The following is a 22,076-nucleotide window of genomic DNA, read 5'->3' on the forward strand; positions in this document are numbered from 1 at the left end:
CTTGAGTTCTCCACTTAATCCTATTTAATCTTAAATATTAAATGTCATACCACATCAAGCACCACCCTTTATAAAATAACAGATCTTCAATTCCTTCATTGCATTTTTTTCTTCATTCAACCAAAAATCTTCAGGTGGAACAGACACAATCACCTTTCAACTCCTTTGTCCTTCAAAGTCACTTCCTCTTCATATCTTACATTATGACCTTGATCTAGTCTTTCATTTTCTTTGTGAGACTCAGAATACCTTCTCATTCTGCCTTTACATTAAAAAAAAACAAACAAAACAAAGAAAACAGCCCATTTTTGTATTGTACGAATGGCCTCTTTTGCTTTAGATATAATTAATATCATTTCCCAGTGACTCCATGCCTTTCTTCATTTTTCCTTCAAAATGGCGGACTTCAGACGTTCCATGATCATCACCACGTGCGCCTGCGCCTCCCGCGGCCATTTCGCCCAGCAACCCAAGCTCCAGACTCTGCTCCGCGAAGCGCCTGCGCAAGAGCCTCTCGAGCACTGTCGCTCCTCCCTCTAGCTGAGTACGCTTCAAACCGCACGTTCCAGTCCCTTCCCTCCCCCGCTGACTCTGCACCGCCCTCATCCCTTTCCTGTGAGATTCTTCCGCCAAGTGGAAAGCCTATCTTCGGTCGACAGCCTACGCAGTTGACAAGCAATCCAATAAGCACTTACAGCTCTAGGGTTCGCCATCTAGTCTTATCTGTGCACCACAGTAATTTTCCTCTGGGTCCTAAAGTTGATAACCGATTTCGCGGGACTTTTTTGCATCCGTGAGGCAACAAATAGAAAGAATGGCCCTGGCGGAGGAATCCCTCGCTTACGCTCGGTGTACTTTAACCTAATGGGGGTCGTCCGGGAGTCGGAAGGGGGAGGGGAGAGGGAGGAGGCAGCCAAGGAATTGTTTTTTTCTCTCGCCCCGCCCTCGCTCGGACGGCCAATGGTGATGGCCTCTTTCCCTACTAGTCTCGCCCAGCTCCTCGGACTCAGCCAATGACTGGTGGAAGCGGCTCCGAGGGGGCGGACCCGGGAGGCTGTGCGTGTCTTGTGAGAGCTCTTGAACCAAGTCAGAGCTAGAGTCGGCTGGGCGGCTGGAAACGGCGGCTGCCGCCGGTGACTCAGGGAGGCGGGAGGCGGGGTAAAAGCGCCGCGGCCTCGGCTGAGGGGAGCGGAATAAGAAAGGTGAAGGCGCCAAGCCCGCGGCCCCGCCATCCCCGCGCCGGGGCGCCGGCCGGGGGTTCCGCGGCCGGGAAGAAGGGTGTCGGGGCGGGGCGGCGGGGCAAGTGCGGAACCGCGGGCTCGCCCCTCCCGCGGGGCCGCCCGGGGCGGGGACCCGGCCGCCTGGGACGGGCCCTCTGCTTCGGGGCCTTTTCTTTTCCGGGGTGAGGGGCGAACACTTTCAGATCCACTTAAGCAAATAATTTCCTCCTCACTCAGTGTGCGGTGAGGTTTAAGGTTTTGGAAAAGCGAAACTTGGGAGAGCGAGGGTCACGCGGCGCTTGGGGCCCGTGTTTGGGGTGGGGGAGAGATTGGGGGGGCGGGGAAGGCGCGGGTGGAGAGATCGGGTGCTGAGTCTTACGTCCTCGTCTCCGCCGCCCGGGGTCCGGTCCTCAGAGCGGGGTTAGGACCCTCCCTCCTCGCTGGCCTCCTCTCCCCTCGCCCTCGCCCCCACCGCCCTCTGTTCCCGGCCCTCTCCTGCCGGCCGCCTCCGTTGCATTTTGTTTTTGTGTTTTTGCAGGGAGGAGCCCTTCCTGCAGCGTGGAAACCATGGTGCTCACGCTCGGAGAAAGTTGGCCAGTACTGGTGGGGAAGCGATTCCTCAGTCTGTCTGCAGCCGACGGCGGCGACGGCGGCCACGACAGCTGGGACGTGGAGCGCGTCGCCGAGTGGCCCTGGCTCTCCGGGACCATTCGAGCCGTCTCCCACACCGACGTTACCAAGAAGGATCTGAAGGTATAACCGGCTCCCGAGCCTCGGCAGTCGGACGTTTCCTAGTTACCTTGGTAACGAGACAGCTAGCACACCCCCATTCCCCCTCTCCCCTTTTCTGAAAAGGCGACCAGAAAGTTGGCATCTGATCTGAAGGTGCAGAAAACTAGACCTTCAAAGTCTTTGAAATGGTGTGTAGAGCGAAGTGTGTTTGGCCTGGAGTTGCCTGTTTTTAATAATGGGCTTAGAGGTTGCTCAGACATGCTTAGTTGTTGCCCGCGCTGTGCCTCCTTGCTCAGTTGCTCTGTCTTATCGGACTCTTTCAACCCCATGGACTGTAGCCTGCCAGGCTCCTCTGTGCGTGGGGATTCTCCAGGCAGGAATATTGGAGTGGGTTGCCATTTCCTTCTCCAGTGCTTCCTCAGGACAGTACGGTTCCTTCTAGGAAAGGGGTTGAAGTGTTGTTAATACTATCTTGGACAGGTGGGTGACATTTGGAATGTTTGAGAATTCAGAGAGAACAGCGGATGCAAGTGCTTTTAGTTGGGTTTTTTGGTTCGTTCCTCCGAATTTCTTCCCCCTAACTTCTTAAACTTTCAGACTTGTGAGAAAAAAAGCGTGTGTAGAGGGAGGAGCGTAGTCCTCTCTTCAGCGCGTTAGGGTGGGTGTTTGCCCGTATATGGTGGGTCAGGGCAGGAGTGAGTTCCTGGTAGTCTTTGAGGAGTCTGTAAGTGGGTGTGGGTTATGACCATATATGGAGGGTTGGGGTGGAGCTGCCCCTTATACGGTGTGCCGGAGGAATGACTTCAAACACTCTATTGGAGTGTTGGAAGGGAAGGACAGAAATGGGAACAGTTGCGGCAGGTGATTTTGAATCGGAATGACACTCAGAATCTTTTTCAGTTAGATCTTTTCAAAAAGAGATGAATTCTGCTTTTACTCCCTAACAGAAGTATGGGTGTTAAAGGGTGCTGGAAGCAACCAGTGAGGAAGCCATTGTACCAGTAAATTCTCCTTTGTGCAAAAAAATAACTGAAGAGAAGTCCCCAACAAAAACTCTGAAGTGGTGATAACTTGAAGGAAGCTTGTCAGAACAGAAGAACTTTGCATCCTGGGTAATGGATTCACTTGGTCGTTCTTGGCTTTTTTTGCAAACTGCTCAAAGCTTTCGCACTGGCAGTTGAATACATGTTGATTTCTGAAACACTGTTCAAGGAGGACACTTTCAAGGTGACAGTGCATGCCCCAACTAGTAATTAGTCTGCAAAAGGTTATAGAAAAGGATATGTGGTAAGTTATGGATATGTGGTAAGGTATTTTCAAAGCTTCCGCAGTCTACTTTATCTTCATGTGGAAAAAGGAGTGACCATTGTGTACTTAATCATGTGTTAGGCATCATGCTGGAGAGTTGATGGCTGTGTTCATATTTAATCCTTACAACAGTTCTTTGAGGGTAGGTACTAATATTCCCCACTTTACAGACAAAAATACTGGGCCTGGGGGAGATTGTCTTGTCTAAGGTCACAGTTGGAATTGTTCTCACCAGAAAGTTTTGACCCTTGAGCCCACTTTCTTAATCATCGTGCTCCCTAATCAAAGGCTGTGCCACCGAAGGATTCCTGTCATATAGTGTGAAGTTGGTTTCATTCATTGAAAACTGGGTTTTGAGGTTTACAGAGAGAATTAGTGTGGTGCAGGGATGGCCAACCTGTTTGCTTTAGGCTAATTAACTTTCTCCATAAAAATGGGCTTTGAGGAGTAGATGTTAATCATAGTTGTTATGGTTTATTTCACAACAAGTAAAATTTTCTCTATTGCCTTTGTTTTTATTTGATTTGAATGGAGAAGAGATTAAGCTTCACAGTTTTTAGTTCTTTAGCAACTAATGAGACACTAGATATTCCCTTCCCCATCAGAGATCAAGGACCTGTTGGGTTAGAAAGGCAGTCTGGGAGGTCCTTGATGTGTTGTCTTCTCTGCATCTTCCTCACCCCCAGCCTTTGAAGTGGTGGTGATAGCTTCATTTTCAGAAAGAAGAAATAGATTTTAAAGAGGAAGTCTTGTCCAGACTTGGATAGTTAGCTACTGAGGGACAGAGAGAGCACTTGAATCTAGGTTTGACTGTTTGTCTTCCAGTGGGCTAAGGTGCCTAACCTGGAGGCAAGGGGGGTTTAATTCAAGAACAGTTTCAGTTATAGTGGATTTTTTGCTTTACCTACATTCTTCACAGCTCAGCCCTCATGTAAGGAATCCACTCAGCTTCTCTTTTCTAATCTGATTTATTGCTGCATTCCTTAATGGAGTGGCAGATGAAGTAATTGGCCTAAGTGTAGGGACATGTATTACCAAAAGCAGTTTTGGAAACTTTGAAACCAATTGTGTTTGGCAAGATACAGGCAGAAACTGAGTAGGACCCTGCTGTAAGATTTAGGGGGTTTTGGGGAGTGGGTTGGGACTGGGGGCAATAATGAATAAGAAGGAATAAAATTCAAGTAGTGTGCACCTGTTTTAGCACTGGTAGAGGTCCAAGTCTGTCTAGACTGATTTGCTTCCTTGGTTGAGTTAATAAGGCCAGGAATTGTTAACTTTGGTTCATTTAGAGAAACACTTTGTAACAAAGCCACTTACTTAGTTACATTATGTTTAGTGGTGAAGACAGAATTAACAAATAGCTTTTCCCAGGTCGCTCAAGCAGTAAAGAATCCACTTGCAATGCAGGAGACTCAAGAGACTGGGGTTTGATCCTTGGGTCAGGAAGATCCCCTGGAATATGAAATGGCAACCCATCTGAGGAATCTTGCCTGGAGAACCCCATGGACAGAGGAGCTTGTGGGCTACAGTCCATGGGGTCACAAAGAGACATGACTGAACAACTGAAGCAGTAAATGCTTTTATTTAATTCTCACAAAAATCCTAGAGAGTAAACTACACTTTTTAGTGTTAGAAACAGGCTTATAACTTGCCCATTTTTGTCTCCAAACCTTAAACACTAAGCTTTAATATTCAGATAGAATGAAATTAGCACGACTGTTACTTTGCTGGCTTCAATATCCCCAGAACTAAGAACATTGCTTGACATGTAGGTTTTGCTAAAATATTTGAACAGATACATGAAGGAAGCAAATAGTTATTACTTATATATAGAAAAGCAGTTTGGAAATAATCTTGCAATGGAACAGTGGTATTCTCTTTATCTGGAATAACACAGATCTTAATTAGGTGTGATTAGAACAACTTCTTTAACCTTACTTTTATCCCATTCTTCTTATTTGAGTGTGAGGCAGGTTGCTTTCTCACTGGCTTTGTTCATTATGCATGCTGAGAGTGTCCTCCTTCTCTACCTTGTTTATCTAGGTCTTTCCCTTCCTTGCTTTTGTAGTTCAGTCACTAAGACGTGTCTGACTCTTTGTGACCCCATGGACTGCAGAATGCTGGGCTTCCCTGTGCTTCACTATCTCCCTGAGTTTGCTCAAACTCAAGTGCATTGAGTTGGTTATGCCATCCAGCCATCTCATCCTCTGTCCCTCTCTTCTCCTCTTGCTCTCAATCTTTCCTAGCCTCAGGGTCTTTTCCAATGAGTTGTCTCTTCACATCAGGTGGTCCAAGTATTGGAGCTTCAGCATCAGTCCTTCTAATGAATATTCAGGATTGATTTCCTTTAGGATTGACTAGTTTGATCTTGCAGTCCAAGGGATTCTCAAGGATATTCTCCAACACCACAGTTCAAAAGCATCAGCTCTTCAGTGCTCAGCCTTCTTTGTGGTCAAACGCTCACATCCATACACAGCTATTGGAAAAACCATAACTTTGACTATATGGACCTTTGTCAGCAAAGTAGTGTCTCTGTTTTTTAATACACTGTCTAGATTTGTCATAGCTTTTCCCACTCATTAGCAGCTGAATGCCTTGACTACTGTCTGCCTGGTCTTTTCATCCTTGAATACAGTTGAAACTTGAATGAATGTAGGTGGATTCTGTTGCCTGTCAAGCCATGTAAAATGAGAAACTTTTAGCACAGTGTAATAACTGTTTACCCCTACAATTGAATGCTTGACTCTAGGATTTGAGATAAAAGTCTGGGTGGAAGAAGACATAAATAGAAGCATAATGAGATTTCTGATTTGTGAAGTAGTGAAATAAGTGGCCTTCTGCATCATGGTGCTGGACATAGAGTAGATAATGTCATCAAAAACTTTGGGATTAAAAAACATGCCATTGTGTAAGTGCTAATTTTTAAACCTGGAAACATTTTACTTGGCCATTCTGATAGTTTTCATAGTCATATACTCAGGTAAGATTAGTGTATACTAAGTGGGAGGTTTTGAAATTAGCTTGATTAGATAATATTAACTCATGTGTCTTAAAGAGATTTTCTTTTGGGGAAAACTAGCTTGAAATAATTAACTTGAAATATCCAACATCTGGTCAATGAATTTGATAGGATAATAGGCACACATTTACAAGATGCCCTGTTAAAAATCTGGAACTTTGGGAATTACAGGTAGTGAATCATAATTAAATAGGCCTCTTTCTGGCCTTGGGAGTCATACAGCATACATACATCGCCTTTCTGGACCAAGGGATTGTGGAGCGAAGAACACTCTTTACGACGAGAACTAGCTGCATCTGTCAGCTTGCGGGAGCTTGGTCAAATCATGTTAGTTCCCCCTGAATTTTAATTCTTACTGGTACATTTTTATAGAAATTTCTGCAAAAGAGACTTTTTTGGGGCGGTGGCAGGGGGGATGTCCTTATATATAGCACATCAAACCTCAGCACACAAAAGAAAGATGTGTGGTTATGATAGACAGGAAAGTTTTGAAAGCATGTTTAAGAAAGCTCACAACTTGTTGGTTTCATTATATGTATTTTAAAAGCCATCTTTTTAAATATGAATTTTTGATTAATGTGATCTAATACTCAAAGTCATAAACTTTCTTTTTTTTTTCATAAACTTATTTTTAAAGAGCCAAACTTAGTTTTCAAATCACTGAAACACTGAGATATAAAGAGGAACCTTGTCTAAATTTCGGTTTAGGGTTGATTATAAGCTTTGTAGATAGTGATATGATGAAGAATTGTGATATTTCTTAAGTTTTGAGAAACCACTTAAGATCTTAGATTACTTCTTTTTTTTCTAAATTGATGTTAGGTGTTCATATTTAAGTCTTTCTCTCCCCCATTCCTAACTGAAGTGATACTCTCGTAAATTAAGATTTGAATTTTCATGAAGATCTTAAAGCTGCCTAGTCTGCTTGCCAGATGCTTAATGCACATTGCCTTTAAAATCTACCTAACAATTCCGTGAAGGGTAAGTATTAGTACTTGGATTCTGAAGCCACTAGAACACTAAATTCAGAGAGCTTAGATTTTGGCAAGCATTCTTGACTTGAGTACAGTTAATTGGTTGCCTTTGTAATTCTACACATTTTGTTCTATGCCTGTAAAACCATTCTGAGAAAGCTTCAGCAAAGCTGTCATTCAAACCCAGATCTCTGTGGCTCTGAAGTTTGTAGATGTACACTCCTGGTACTACATTGATGGGAAAGCTGTGTCCGAAGCTAGGTTGGTTTTGAAGTTGATGTGATGTGGGGCAGAAGGACTGGGAAAGATATCAGAAGACTTGGATTCTGTGGCTAGAAACAGAAAGGAATATACTATCTCTGAACACCTCTGTCTTGAAGGACCATTGGTTGGTTATGGTGATTAATGGAATACATAGAACCAGTGGAATCATAGAACATGGGGCCTTGTCACATAATAGGTGCTTACACATTTGCACTTTGTAATAACTGCAAGAATAAAAGCCTGCCATACCAAGAAGATACGCGCTTCTCAGGGGAAGTTGCTGAGAAATTAGGGGTGTACATTTTGTGATTGGGAGAGGAGGATAGGATTGGTCTTAAATTTGATTTTAAAGATTAATATTATAGCCATAAACCTGAAAAAGTTTGGGATTGAGGCTAGTGGTATATCCCTTGGGAACTTCCTGCTTTCCAAGTGGATGAGAGAAACAGAAGGTAAGAGCCCAGTTCAGAGAGAAATTTATTCACTCAACAAGTATGGAGACCCATGAAATACAATGGTAAGTAAAAGCCAACACAGACTTTGACCTATTTAAGTTTTTAATATGTCAGTCAATTAACCACAAATAATTCAAAATGTGGGTAAGTGCAAGGAAGGAAAAGGACAGAGTTTTGAGCACAGTTAGCAAGGGACTTCTCTTGGAGTAGAGAGGGGCTCTTTGGTAGGGGACAACATCTTTGAGGAAAGGATTTTTGAATTGGATTCTGATGCGTGAATGGAAAATAAGTAAACTTTTTTTCTAAAGGCTGAAAAGGGAGATAGAGTTGTCTATGAAATTATGAAGTGTTAATGGATTTACTAATCCTTTGAAGGCAAAAATGAGGGCTTTTAAATCAAAAATAGTGATTTTTATACTGAATATCGGGAATATATCGTATCTCAGTTAAAACATAAAAAACATTTTAAAAGACTTAGAATAAATTAAAGGAAATCCTAAAGGAAATCACCCAAAGAGTATTTCTCAGAAGGACTGATGCTGAAGCTCCAGTGCTTTGGCCACCTTATGCCAAGAGCTGACTCATTGGAAAAGACTCTGACGCTGGGAAAGATTGAAGACAAAAGGAGAAGGGGGTGACAGAGGATGAGATGGTTAGTTAGCATCACTGGCTCAATGGACATGGATTTGAGCAAACTCTGGGAGATGGGGAAAGACAGAGGAGCCTGACGTGCTTTGGGGTTACAAAGAGTCAGACATGAGTCAGCGACTGAACAACAATGAAAAAGGGTAGCATATTCTTAATGGGTTAAGGGAGCTAAGGTGTTCTGGTACATTTACATGAATTTTAAGGTTTTGTGACTGATTACTACTGCATTACTGTCAGAGATCCACTTTTGGACTGCATTCTACCTTTATATCTTAAAATATGTATACAGGTTTTAAGGGGTAATGTGGGGAACTTCTAGATCAGGGGATCAGGGATTATAACTTTAAGGCTAAAAGGTTTTTTATAAATCAGAAGCAGGAAATCTCATGAACATGAACGTGAACTCTCTCAGTCGTGTCCGACTCTTTGCGACCCCATGGACTAGCCTACCAGGCTCCTCTGTCCATGGGATTTTCCAGGCAATAGTACTGGAGTGGATTGACATTTCCTTCTCCAAGGGATCTTCCCAACCCAGGGATTGAACCCAGGTCTCCTGTGTCGAAGACAGACGCTTTACTGTCTGAGCCACTGGGGAAGTCTCATAGTTATTTGGAAAATAGTATTTTAAAAGTAGTTTAATTTTCATATAAGAAGTTACACAGGTAGTTTAGGAAAATTCTGGTGTCATTTATCAATTACTTCCGTCTGTATTTAGCACGGTTTTCTTGGAGTTCAAACTCTGAGGTAAATTTCCCAGTTTATTCAACTCAAAGCTTTGAAAGTGCCTCTTGCTGAATCCTGCTGCCACCAGAGAATGTAAAAGCCAGTGGTGGATTGTGTTGTTGGGGGTCATCATCAACTTACCATGTCAACACAGAATTACAATGCCCTATGACAAGTACATCTTAGGGTTTCAGATTTCTGTCTTTCAGTTCTCCAAGCTCTGATGTCTAATTAACATGTAAAAACCTTCTACATGGGGTTTCTTTTCTGTTAGGTCTTTCCAGAGATTACTTGAGGACAGATTGGCTCCCATATCCTTTGACTTCTGCTTCCCAAAGTGGCCTGGGAGCCAAAGCTTGATATTTAGACTAGACTAACGTATCTGTTTTTTGGGTTTTTTGTAATATTTATTTTTGTCTGTGCTGGGTCTTCACGGCTATGCTCAGCTTTCTCTAGTTGTGGAGAGCGGAGGCTGCTCTCTAGTTGTGGTGCACAGGTTTCTCATTGTGCTGACTTCTCTTGTTGTGGAGCACATGCTCTGGGCATGTGGCCTTGGTAGTTGCAGCACATGGGCTCTTAGTTGAGCCCAGGTTTGGTCGTTGTGGCACATGGGCTTAGTTGTTCTGCGGCATGTGGAATCTTCCCAGGCTGGGATTGAACTCCTGTCACATGCATCACCAGGTGGATTCTTAACCTCTGGACTACCAGGGAAGCCTCATATCTGATTATTTTATTGTGGGTTGAGAAGGGAAGTAAGAGAGCAGGAGTGGGAGATATTCACAGATACAGATCTGAATAGACTGATCAGGGTCTAATTTCATCTTAGGCATTTTTCATGTTCTTGCTAATCAAGTCTGCTTTCCTTCAATTCTGTTTGTCTAGGTGTGTGTGGAGTTTGATGGAGAATCTTGGAAGAAGAGAAGATGGATAGACGTCTACAGCCTCCTAAGGAGAGCCTTCTTAGTGGAACATAACTTAGTTTTGGCTGAAAGAAAGTCTCCTGAAATTTCTGAGCGAATTGTTCAGTGGCCTGCAATAGTAAGTAAAACTCGGGCTTATTGAACCTCTGAGAAGTTCTTTCATCCGTTATGAACGAAATAGGGAAAATCTATATGTAATATCTATAGTTGGCCTTCTGGAAAATAATAGTACAGAGGTATGACGTTGCAGAAGATTCAGAAAAAGCCTCAGGATCTCCTGTGAGGCCTGCAATTCTGGACCCTTGTCTTTTGTGGGTCTCAGTTTCCTCACTTGAAGAGTAGGGAGTGAGGGTAATATGGGGAACTGCTAGGTCAAGGATTGGAAACCAACAGGTAAATACCAACATGCAGATCTTTTTGGTTTGCCCCTTATAGTGTTTTAAAAAATCTAAACTAGCTGTCTACCTTAAAAAAATGCAGAGAATTTTCTTAAAAATCTAGATTCCCAGTTCTTGGCGAAAGAACAGTAAGATATGGCCGCACTAAAGCCTGTAGCAATTCCTTTAGCAACAGTCGGCTGCTGAATAGTAGGTGTTGCTTGGCCCCTGTCAGGGTTTCCACTTTTGGTCTCATGACGCCAGCAGTCAGTATATGATTGTGCCATTTCTGCACCGGAAGTCTGGTGCAGTTAAAGGCAAAGAGTGAGCCCTGTATCTGGAGAGGACAGTTAATGCTGTTTGAGAGGTGGGCTGGGACAGATTTGGGTAGTTGAAAGGCCAAGAGGATGATTAAAAGGCTGGCCAGCTTGTGAAGGGCCTGCATGCTGTGTCAACCAAGTTGAGATTTTGCCCATGGATGAGATGAGCCCCTGAAGGGTTTTGAGTGATATAGGGTTTTGTTTAAAGTTGTATTTTGCTTTTTGTATTTTTTTCCCCCATCTATTAAGAATTTGCTAAAAACATGGCCCATTTTCCCAGAAAAATTAACTTAAAACAGTATTCTGCATAAATCTGGGGCAAGCCATACATCTGTAAACCCAGACCTATATATTAATATGATTCTCAAATGTATATCTGGTTAATATGATTGATTCTGGATAAAAATTGTGTGCCCTTGTGTTGGTTGCATAAATAATTATTATTGAGATTGGTAGTAAATAAACAAATGAATGGTTTAATCTCTGTGTGGAACATTGCCAGTCCCCATTTTCACAGTGATACTAAGCAATTATGATGCCAAAACATTTCTTTTGTTTCAGATGTACAAATCTTTGCTGGACAAAGCTGGTTTGGGATCCATAACATCTATTCGCTTTTTAGGAGATCAACAAAGAGTATTTCTTTCTAAAGACCTTTTAAAGCCTATACAGGTAAAACATTAGAACCAATATTAAGCCCTAAAAATAGAAGTATAAACTCCTTTAATGTGAGAACTAATGTATTGATATTGATTGTTCCAGATCAGATATCTAGCAGAAAAAAGGACCCATCTTATGAGCAGATGTTAGACATTAATGCTCAATGTTAGCCATTGGGTTGGTACTGTTTATTGGGTTTGGAAGGACAAAGGTATTACTGTTGATGGCTTTTGTGTGTAATATGAAATAACTTTTTAAATAGGTAATATGAAAATAATTTTTAAAAGATTAACTGTTACTCAAATATACATATATCTGTATGCATATATATATATCAGTCCTTATTATTTAAGGATTCTATATTTGGGAACTTACTTGCTGAAATATATTTGTAACCCCTCAGTCAGTATTTTGGTGCTTTTATGGTCATTCACAGACATGTGCAGAGTGGTGAAAATTTTGAGTTGTCTGACACCTGTTCCCAGCTGAGGTTTGAATAAGGTGCCATTCTGCCTTCTTGTTTCATCTTTTCTACTGTAAACAAGTGTCCTTTTCAAAGTCTGTTTAGTACTGCGTTGTTGGTTAATTCAGTGTTTAAAATGGCCCTCCGGGATAGTGCTGAAGTGGTGTGTATTGTTCCTAAGTGAGCCTTAGAACATGTGTTAGCTAAGCTTCATTCAGCCATGAGGTATGGTAGCTGTGAGTTCAAGGTTAGTAATGCAGTAATACAGCTTCCCCGCTGGCTCAGGGGTAAAGATACCATCTGCGATGCAAGAGCCTCAGGAATCTTGGGTTCGATCCCTGGGTCAGGAAGATCCCCTGGAGGAGGGCATGACAACCCACTCCAGTATTCTTGCCTGGAGAATGGGGGCAGAGGAGCCTGATGGGCTGCAGTCTATAGGGTCGCACAAAGTTGGACATAACTAAAGCGACTTTGCATGCAAATAAATGTAGTTATATAAAAAACTGTAAAGTAGGGTTTTTTCCAACAGAAACACATAAAAACAAGGTTTTGTATTGATTGGTTGATGTCTCTTGTTACCAGAGGCTTTAAGAAACCTAACCCCATCTTTCCCCTAGGAATGGTTCAGTGTTCACGAATTCAGTGTTTGTGGTGACCTACCTATAGCAAACAGTATGAATCAAGTGTCTGTGTGTGTTCCTATTCTTTCCAGTTAGCTTGCAGAACTACCTTTTTCTTCACAACATTTAGGCTCTTGGGTCTTGTTCATTTGTTTGTTTTTTTCCTTTATTATAAAATGTTGGGAGGGAGGGGAAGAACATGCACATTACTTCCACAGATCACTACCTTGGGAGTAATGTTGTCTTAAAATTAACATTTGTTGTTTTAAATATCATTTGTGAAGTTCAGTTATCCTCTTCACCCTCTTTGGTTTTGTGACCTGACTTGTTTCTGTGGCCTGTAGAACCATTAAACCAGTTTATGAGCTACAAGACAGTTTAGGACCAAGGGTCATTGCCATTGCTAGGTCTGTATTGGAAAACCCAAAGCCTTGGCTTTTTTGTGCTCAAGTCTCACTTTTATTTCCATATCCTGGAAGTGAGTGAAAACAAGATTCATACTCTGAACATTATTTTATAATGTTTAGGTGAATGGAATAGAGGAAGATGCTTTTACTTAGTTGTGGGCACAAGTTATCTTCATATATCAGGTAGATGGGGCTTCCCCGGTGCCTCAGAGGTAAGGAATCTGCCTGCAGTGCAGGAGCCACAGGAGACACGTGTTTCATCCCTGGGTCGGGAAGATCCCCTGGAGGAGGGCATGGCAACCCATTCCAGTATTCTTGCAGGGAAATTCTGTGGATGGAGGAGCCTGGCAGGCTACAGTTCATGGGATCACAAAGAGTCAGACGATGACTGAAGAGACTGGGTACACATGCATGCATGCTAGGAAGGTTATCTTGATATTTTTCGTGCATTGAAATGCAGAATACTTGGCTTTTAAGGACTACTACTGAGCAGAGACTAATTTTTACTTCTTAACTTTGTTTTCAGGACAGTTCTATTTTTCATCTTTAATGTGTCTCATCTTTTCAGTAAAAGTAGAGCTCAGTTTTGTTTCTTGAGATTGAAAAGATCAGTAAGTTTTTATTCTCAAGGAGGTGCATTCTGTGCTGTCAGTGTGAGTGTTATTAATGTAATACTGATTGAGGGAGACTCTGCACATGTTCTTGACTTCTGCTGCTGATGATTTCCAAAGTTAAGTGCTTCAGGGCATTCTCTTGTAGAGGCAGGTGATAATGTGAGGCTTCTACTGTATGAGACTCTATGTTGGCTGATGTGGTTACCACAGTAGGAGGCTTGTCCTAAATAATGAATAGAGAATCTGAAAATTATTTGGGGTATGCAGAAGTTGGAATTGAAACCTAATGTCTGTCTTTTGGAATGAATTCATCTCAGTTATAGGTGGATAAGAAAAACAACTAAGTGTCCAGCTCAGTTACCTGGCACCTTTCATGAGCCCTTGAAACTCTTCTAGGCAGAATCCAATTATTCTACCTTATTTAAGAGCCGTTTAATGTTAATGACTCTCCCCATTAATGCTCTTTTACCTTGTAGTAGGAATTCGTGAACACATTTAAATTTTTTGAAATTGCAGTAACACGAGGGGGAAGAAAGCAAAAACATGGTTCATTCTGGTAATTAATGTTGCACTCTTACGAAGCCCCTAGTTTAACATTACTTAAGAAATTTTTTCAGGATGGCCTCTCTAAAAGGCTCTTCTTCCCAGTGGGAGAAATGGATGAACTATTTTTAGCCACTGTGTACCCGTTTCACATGCAGAAAAGCATGACAGCCTAGTATTGGAAGGGCTTCTGTGCTGTATGGTTTCTCGGGTCTGACAGGTTATTCCTATTGACAATCTGTATACATTTATCATAACTGAGTATACACACAAAGCCAGAACACTGTGGAATAGTGCCAGAAGTAGAGCTGCCAAGAACTGAATGTTTCACAACTGGCTAGCTGAAGACCTAGGCTGTTCATTCAGCTTTTGTCCCTCCTCACCGCAGCACCCCTACCTTTACATTTGTAAAGAAGAATGCATTTGGAATTCTGGTTAGGGTAAATGAATCTATGTGAAGTGATGTTTGTTAAAAATAGCAATTTCAATGAAATGATACTACAGATCTAAGTATTTTCTTATGTATGTGTCTTCTGCCCCTTGCATTTGGATCTGTGACTTCCCTAATCCCTAGAGTTTGGGATGCAGAATATTTTTGGCATGACTTTGCTTATTATATGTCCCCTAGCCTAAGTTTTGTCATATTTAAAATTATTCTTTGAGCCACTCTTAGTATCTGTCTCACTCTTAGCTTCAAGTTGCTTCACTTCTGTCTGCTTTATATTTGTGATCATTTGATGGTTTCCTACTGTTTGACCTGTCTAGTTCATTGGAGTTGCAATGGTTTGCTGCCATCAAATGGCTAATTGACCCTCTATTTTTCCCTGTGATTAAATGAATTGAAATATCCACTGGAATGTAAACAACTGTTCCTATTTGTTACCTTGAAATGTAATGATTTTCAATTTTTCAGGATGTAAACAATCTCCGTCTTTCACTGATGGATAATCAGAGTGTCAGTAAAGAATTTCAAGCTTTGATTGTGAAACATTTAGATGAAAGCCATCTTCTACAAGGTATGTGGATTGTCTGTTGGTGATAGCTCATGAGTTGACCAGTGATTAGTTTGTAAGAAGCTGTGTTTTAGCCCTTCTCACTCATTTACTCATTAAAATGTCTCATTTTTTAGTAATTCTTTAGATGCATTTCCCAAGCAGCTTGATGAGTGGAGGACTATATTCTATAATGTATTCTAAAGTCTCTGAAATTTGGAAAGCCCAAGGATCATGTGAACAACATAAAAGTGAACTAGATACTGAACAAGCTCAGCTATATTTTGACGTGAAATACGATATGTTTGGAATTTCAGTCTTACAAAATGAGTAAAACATTAATTTGGTGATCTTGATCTTGCCAATTACTGTTATTGATTTTCTTGGTCAGTTTCATAATTGTGAATGTTTTAGGAGACTTAGAAGTTCTGACGAGGTTCCTGAATTTGGATCCTCTAAAACTGCATAGGAGAGTGAGTTAGGTCTCAATGAGTTATCTGATACTACCTGGTCTGATACAGATGCTAGGATAAATATACTGCCAAGTCTAAGATAAAGCAATAGGAAATTGGAGCTTTAAAATGGAAAGTTTACATTTTCTCCTACCACTGCTGAAATGTCTGTCTTAAGTTTAGAGCAATATCTTTTAATTTTTCCTTTTTGTCTATTGCATGTTTTTTTAAAGACTTGGGAAAAAATTATGCTGGATAACTGGTGCTATTCAGAGATAATGCAAATTGCTCTAAGGATTTTTATTTTTTTAATTATTTTTTAAGGTGACAAAAATTTAGTTGGTTCGGAAGTAAAAATTTACAGCTTGGACCCATCAACTCAGTGGTTTTCTGCAACCATTGTAAATGGAAACCCAATGTCAAAAACTCTTCAAGTCAACTGTGAGGAGGTAAAAATGATGATAATCGCATGTAAGATAAGTTGACAGGGGAAGATAATTATAAAAAGGAATTATAGTATCTTATAAGAGCTAAATGGGGCTTCTCTGGTGGCTCAGACAGTAAAGAATCTCCTGCTTGCAGTGTAGGAGATCTGGGTTTGATCCCTGGATCGGGAAGATCCCTTGGAGAAGGGATTGGCAACCCTCTCCAGTATTCTTGCCTGGAGAAATTCCATGGACAGAAGAGCCTGATGGGCTACGATCCATGGGGTTGTAAAGAGTCAGACATGACTGAGTAACACTTTTACTTTCACATGGAAGCTAAATACCTTTGTTATTTTATATTAAAATACCAGAGTAGAAAAAAAAATCAGTTATTTTTTAAAAGGAAATTATATGTAAGAAACTCCTATTATTAAGTAGTTTCTCTAGTGGCTCAGACGGTTAAGAACCTGCCTGCAATGTAGGACACCAAAGTTCGATGATACCTGGGTCAGGAAAATCCTCTGGAGAAAGGGTTCACAACCTACTCCAGTATTCTTGCTTGGAGAATCCCATGGACAGAGGAGCCTGGTGGGCTGTGGTCCGTGGGGTCGCAAAGAGTCAGGATGCAACTGAGTGGTAGAGGTAATTTCTGGTATATTCCTGAGTATTTTAAAAATTTCCTGGTATCTTTGTTTTGTTTGTTCTTAAGATTCCAGCACTGAAAATTGTGGATCCATCACTGATTCATGTTGAAGTTGTACATGATAACTTCGTGACATGTGGTAAGATACTGTTTGATTAAAACTTTTGTTCTCCTTTCCCCTTCATCCTTTTCACCTTAAGAGAAACAGGGAAGCTGACTTACTTGTTTTTAATCATTTTAGGTAATTCTACAAGAATGGGAGCTGTGAAACGCAAGTCTTCAGAGAATAACGGAAACCTGGTTTCCAAACAGGCAAAATCATGCTCTGAGGTAGCCTTGCTTTTTTTCTGTCACTTGTGTGAAGCTCTCTTTAATTCTTGCAGTGCATGGCCAGTATGTTTAGTGGTAATAAGGCTGTCTTCTCTGCTCGTCTGTGCTGTTGTGTCTGCTCTCTGCTGGTCCCAGATCTTGGCCATAATTTCTATGCTCAAGCAGATGGAGATAATATAAGTTTCTGGTTCACTATTTTTGATGTTTGCTGAAAATCCTCAGTAGGTTTGACAATTCCACCACATGGAGATATTTTTAAAGATAAATTGAGTTGTATGTATCAAATCAAAAGAAGCCATCCATGAGAAGAGGGGAGGAACCTTAGAATTCTGAGTAGATTGGTGTTGAAATAGGACTCCCACCTGGATAATTGGTCATTCATGATTGGATGAACCAACATACTCACTTTTTGAAGGAAGCAGTTGGTTTGCCATTACTAATTTCTGCCGAGAAAAGTACAGGCTTCTGTGAGTGACACTGTTGAGTTCAAGTACTGGATTTACTTCTATCCTCCTGAAGTAGTTAGTTTGGGTCAAGAAACTTAAGGCTGTCAGCTTTTCCCTCTCTTCCATGCTATGGAGAAGCTGGTTGTCTTTAGCTCTTCAGGTACCTCATGTTCTCTCCAACCTCAGGACTTGCTGTTCCCCTTTCTCTTCTAATGCTATCTTCATTCTAATTAACTCCCATGTATTTTTCTAATGTGATACTGCTTCCTTGGGGAAGCCTCACCTAACATCTCTACCATCGTTTTAATCTATATCCCGGAGTAGGTCAAATTCTCTGTTTTATTAAGCTTTGTAATTACTACTACATGTTTTTAGAACATCACAGTGTACACACTGGGGAAAGTTTTAGTCAGAATTCCTGAAAGATTGGGCTAGACAGACTAGCCTAATAAGGGGATGGAGAACTGGGATAAACTTCTTAAGGGAGTATAAATACCAGGGTAAAAATTTAAAATCTGGGTGAAAAATCTATAGGCTCTTTAAGTGAGTTGAATCCTTAGGTCTTATTACAGTACAGATAACTTTCTCACAACTCAGGTATCCAAATGTACTTAAGTTACATGGATATGTTACTGTGTTAGAATTGTCAAACATGCCTTTATGATGCTTTGCTCCAGGCTGCAGTTTCGAATTTTAAAATTGACCAAGTTGAGATTGTTGGCAGCATTTTGGAGGGAAATTTAGGCATCTGGAGGAAGATGGCAAGGAGAGATGGCATGAGAGTGGTCAGAGTCGTTAAATGAATCTGAGATTCTGAATCAGGGCAGACTGGACTACAACATCAACTAGAACCAAAGCAAGCACATACCGCACAAAGACTAAGGAAATCTGGGTGGCTAGGATGATCGACTTTCCTGAACCTTAAGCTTATGTACAGGCCACAGGAGCTTTGATACTTGAGCAGAAACTTTGTAAACCAAGGTATCTAGTACCTCTGTCTTTCTTCCATATGTGAAGGCTTGACCTCAGGTAATTCAGGAAAGAATGGAGAGGTCATTTCAGAAATTAATATTACTCCTTTTTCATTTTGCCTTAACGTTTACCAGATTCATGTAGTGTAGTAAGGATTGCAAATTGAGGATGTCAGGCAAGTGATTACTGCCTCTTAGAGGTAAGCTCATGGGATATTGTCAAGTGATCCAGGGTATTAGAAGCTGAAGGAGAAACAGTAGAATAGTAACCTGTCAGGTTTTGGCATTGGATAAATTGTTAGCAGTCTTGGATAAAGATGATAAAGAGTGATTTGGAGAAGTTATTTGAGTGTTGTCTGTCATAGAGAAGGCATCAGTGTAAACAGTCAGTGAGATGAAAAGGAGAGCAACATTATGTTCTATTGAGGTGGGGACCATGACTCAGGAACTGGCATTCTAATGGATCATGGAGAAATCAACCTGGGGTACAGTTGGGACTGGGGTCATTGGGGATGTCCTGTTAGGAAAGGTGCCAGTTCTTCAAAGTGTCAAGTTTATCAATGAAGTGATAGGCAACTGAGCAAGTAAATTAATGACCTTGAAGGCAAAGGTAGTGCCTGTAAAATATAGTAACATACATATGTAAGTAATCCTCTCTTCCTGACTCACCTTTTTTTTTAATGGAGACAATCATGAAACTATTGAACGAAGCCACAAATTAATGAAATACATATCATATCCATAGATTAGAAGCTGATATATAGATCAATAAAATATTAGACTTTTATTCTTTAATTTTTATGTATTAAAAATTCATCTTAAAAAAATTTTTTATTTTGTATTGGCTTATACCCAATTAACAATGTTGTAATAGTTTTAGGTGAACAGCAGAGTGACTCAGCCATACATATACATGTCTCCATTCTCCCCCAAACTCTCCTCCCATCCAGACTGCCACATTACACTGAGCAGAGTTCCATGTGCTGTAGAGTAGGTCTTTGTTGGTTATCCCTTTTAAATATAGCACTGTGTATAGGCAACCATAAATTCATTCTCTGTCTGTGAGTCTCTGTTTTGTAAGTTCATTGGTATCATTTCTTTTTAGATTTCACATATAAGGGGTGTCATACAGTATATTTCCTTCTTTCTCTGACTTACTTCACTCAGTAGGACAATCTTTACTGACTCCCACTCTTGAAGGGCAGGGAGCATGTCTCTGCTGTCTGTCAGCATTCTATCCAGCTCACTAGGTTTGTGTGAACTGATTACTGGGAACAGTAGAATCTATTTTCAAAAAGGCCTGAACTTTGGCTGGGAGATAAGTCCCTCAACCTATTTGAGCCTTAACTTTTACATCTAAAATGTGAAAATAAATTTGATGTAGAAAAGCATGTCTGTTTCAGCTCATAAGACCTATCCTCAGTTCAGTTCAGTCGCTCAGTCGTGTCCGACTCTTTGCGACTCCGTGAATTGCAGCACGCCAGGCCTCCCTGTCCATCACCAACTCCCGGAATTCACTCAGACTCAACGTCCATCGAGTCAGTGATGCCATCCAGCCATCTCATCCTTTGTTGTCCCCTCCTCTTCCTGCCCTCAATCCCTCTCAGCATCAGAGTCTTTTCCAATGAGTCAACTCTTTGCATGAGGTGGCCAAAGTACTGGAGTTTCAGCTTCAGCATCATTCCTTCCAAAGAGATCCCAGGGCTGATCTCTTTGCAGTCCAAGGGACTCTCAAGAGTCTTCTCCAACACCACAGTTCAAAAGCATCAGTTCTTCGGTGCTCAGCCTTCTTCACAGTCCAACACTCACATCCATACATGACCACTGGAAAAACCATAACCTTGACTAGATGGACCTTAGTCGGCAAAGGAATGTCTCTGCTTTTGAATATGCTATCTAGGTTGCTCATAACTTTTCTTCCAAGGAGTAAGCGTCTTTTAATTTCATGGCTGCAGTCACCATCTGCAGTAATTTTGGAGCCCCCAAAAATAAAGTCTGACACTGTTTCCACTGTTACCCCATCTATTTCCCATGAAGTGATGGGACCGGATGCCATGATCTTCGTTTTCTGAATATTGAGCTTTAAGCCAACTTTTTCACTATCCTCTTTCACTTTCATCAAGAGGCTTTTTAGTTCCTCTTCACTTCCTGCCATAAGGGTGGTGTCATCTGCATATCTGAGGTTACTGATATTTCTCCCGGCAATCCTGATTCCAGCTTGTGTTTCTTCCAGTCCAGCATTTCTCATGATGTACTCTGGTTATTTTGAGACATTAGTCTGCCATCTTAGTCAGCTGGCTTCCCAAATAAAGCCATATTCCTTGCCTCAACAAACAAATAAAAGACCTATCCTAGTTATCTTCTCATTCTAAAGGAAGTTGGAGATAGTAAATTTTTACCTGGGTATTGATGTTTTAGAAATTATTACTGTATTTTGAATTATAAAAAGTTATTCTCCTTTCTATTGCACTTATTTTCAAAATAAAGATTCTTACATTTTTTTAAAAAGTTACTCTCATTTAAAAATATTTTGGTAATCTGGAAAAGCATAGTAAAGAAAAGATAACTCATAATCACACTTTTGAGAGACTCACTATTCACATTGGGAATACCTATCCTCCTCCTGTTTTTGTTTGTTTTCCTTTTCCCTATATACTCATAGAGGCTTAAAAAAAAAAAACAAAAAAAAACAACAACTAAAAGCCATACTCTTGTGTAGCTTCCATGATTCCACAGTATATTATGAATGTTTTTCCATATCAGTAAGTATTCTTCTTTGTCATGGGTCATCCTTGTAATCAGACAAATTTTTGGAAACACTGGCCTAGCCTAAATCTCAGGGAGATGGAGAGGTAAAGAAAGACGTGGGGAGAGAAAGAGTTCATTTAAATGTGTGAGTGAAAGGTGAGTACAGTAACACACTTGGTGCATATCTCCCTGTGTTTCCACTTTGCAGATATGTTGGATGTGTGCAGAGTTGGTAGTCTTTGAGTGACAGGAGTTTAGGATTAGGTAGACGAGACTCTTTATTGCCTTGATGAATACTTCTGGATAAGGTGAACCTGTTTGCCAGTAGCATCTGGCTCCTTGAAGGTCTTCTCTGCCTAGCAGACTATTCCTCAGAGTTAGGATGTTGCCTGGTTAATTGAGACAGTCTGCTGAATAGTATGAGCCAGCAGTATCCTTTTTGGAATATCATTATACACTCAATTATATTATCTCCGTCTGCTGGCAGGGAGGAACTATTGCCATGACTGGTATAGAAGACCTTCAGGGAAAACTCTTCAGGTAAGAAGAAACTTTGACCCTTGTCAAGTCAGAGGCCAGTGCAGCGGTGTGCACATGGAGACGGGTTTGGAATCAGAGTGCTGTGCCTGCTAAGCTAAACCTTAGGAAAGTTACAGAGTGATCTACTTATTTCAGTCTCTTAAAGGAAATGATCCAGGTCATGATCATTCTAACAGGTGGTGGCTGAACTGAGGAGTTTTGCATGTGCTTCTGCTTTGAGATAGCTAATCCGTGTGCCAGGCACTGTGGTAAAGCACTGCCG

At 41.2% G+C, this 22,076-nt stretch overlaps 1 protein-coding gene across 7 annotated transcripts in view; it reads left to right on the plus strand.

Moving 5' to 3' along the window:
- The first annotated feature begins 1,095 nt into the window (after positions 1-1,095).
- KDM3A (lysine demethylase 3A) overlaps positions 1,096-22,076 on the plus strand; it is a 56,467-nt gene continuing 35,486 nt past the window's right edge. For 2 of the 7 annotated variants that reach the window (XM_060412110.1, XM_027966749.3), the window contains exons 1-8: positions 1,096-1,202; positions 1,759-1,973; positions 10,226-10,381; positions 11,522-11,632; positions 15,181-15,283; positions 16,036-16,160; positions 16,846-16,918; positions 17,021-17,109. In XM_060412110.1, the coding sequence (XP_060268093.1) occupies positions 1,788-1,973; positions 10,226-10,381; positions 11,522-11,632; positions 15,181-15,283; positions 16,036-16,160; positions 16,846-16,918; positions 17,021-17,109 (843 nt within the window). In that variant the 5' untranslated portion in view covers positions 1,096-1,202; positions 1,759-1,787. Of the gene's footprint in view, positions 1,203-1,330; positions 1,464-1,758; positions 1,974-2,899; positions 3,065-10,225; positions 10,382-11,521; positions 11,633-15,180; positions 15,284-16,035; positions 16,161-16,845; positions 16,919-17,020; positions 17,110-22,076 lie in introns of those variants that run through there. The other 5 variants (XM_060412113.1, XM_042246064.2, XM_060412112.1 and 2 more) reach the window with 3 other exon arrangements.

The sequence above is a fragment of the Ovis aries genome, chromosome 3 (genome assembly GCF_016772045.2).
Source record: "Ovis aries strain OAR_USU_Benz2616 breed Rambouillet chromosome 3, ARS-UI_Ramb_v3.0, whole genome shotgun sequence".
In the NCBI taxonomy this organism is placed as follows: domain Eukaryota; kingdom Metazoa; phylum Chordata; class Mammalia; order Artiodactyla; family Bovidae; genus Ovis; species Ovis aries.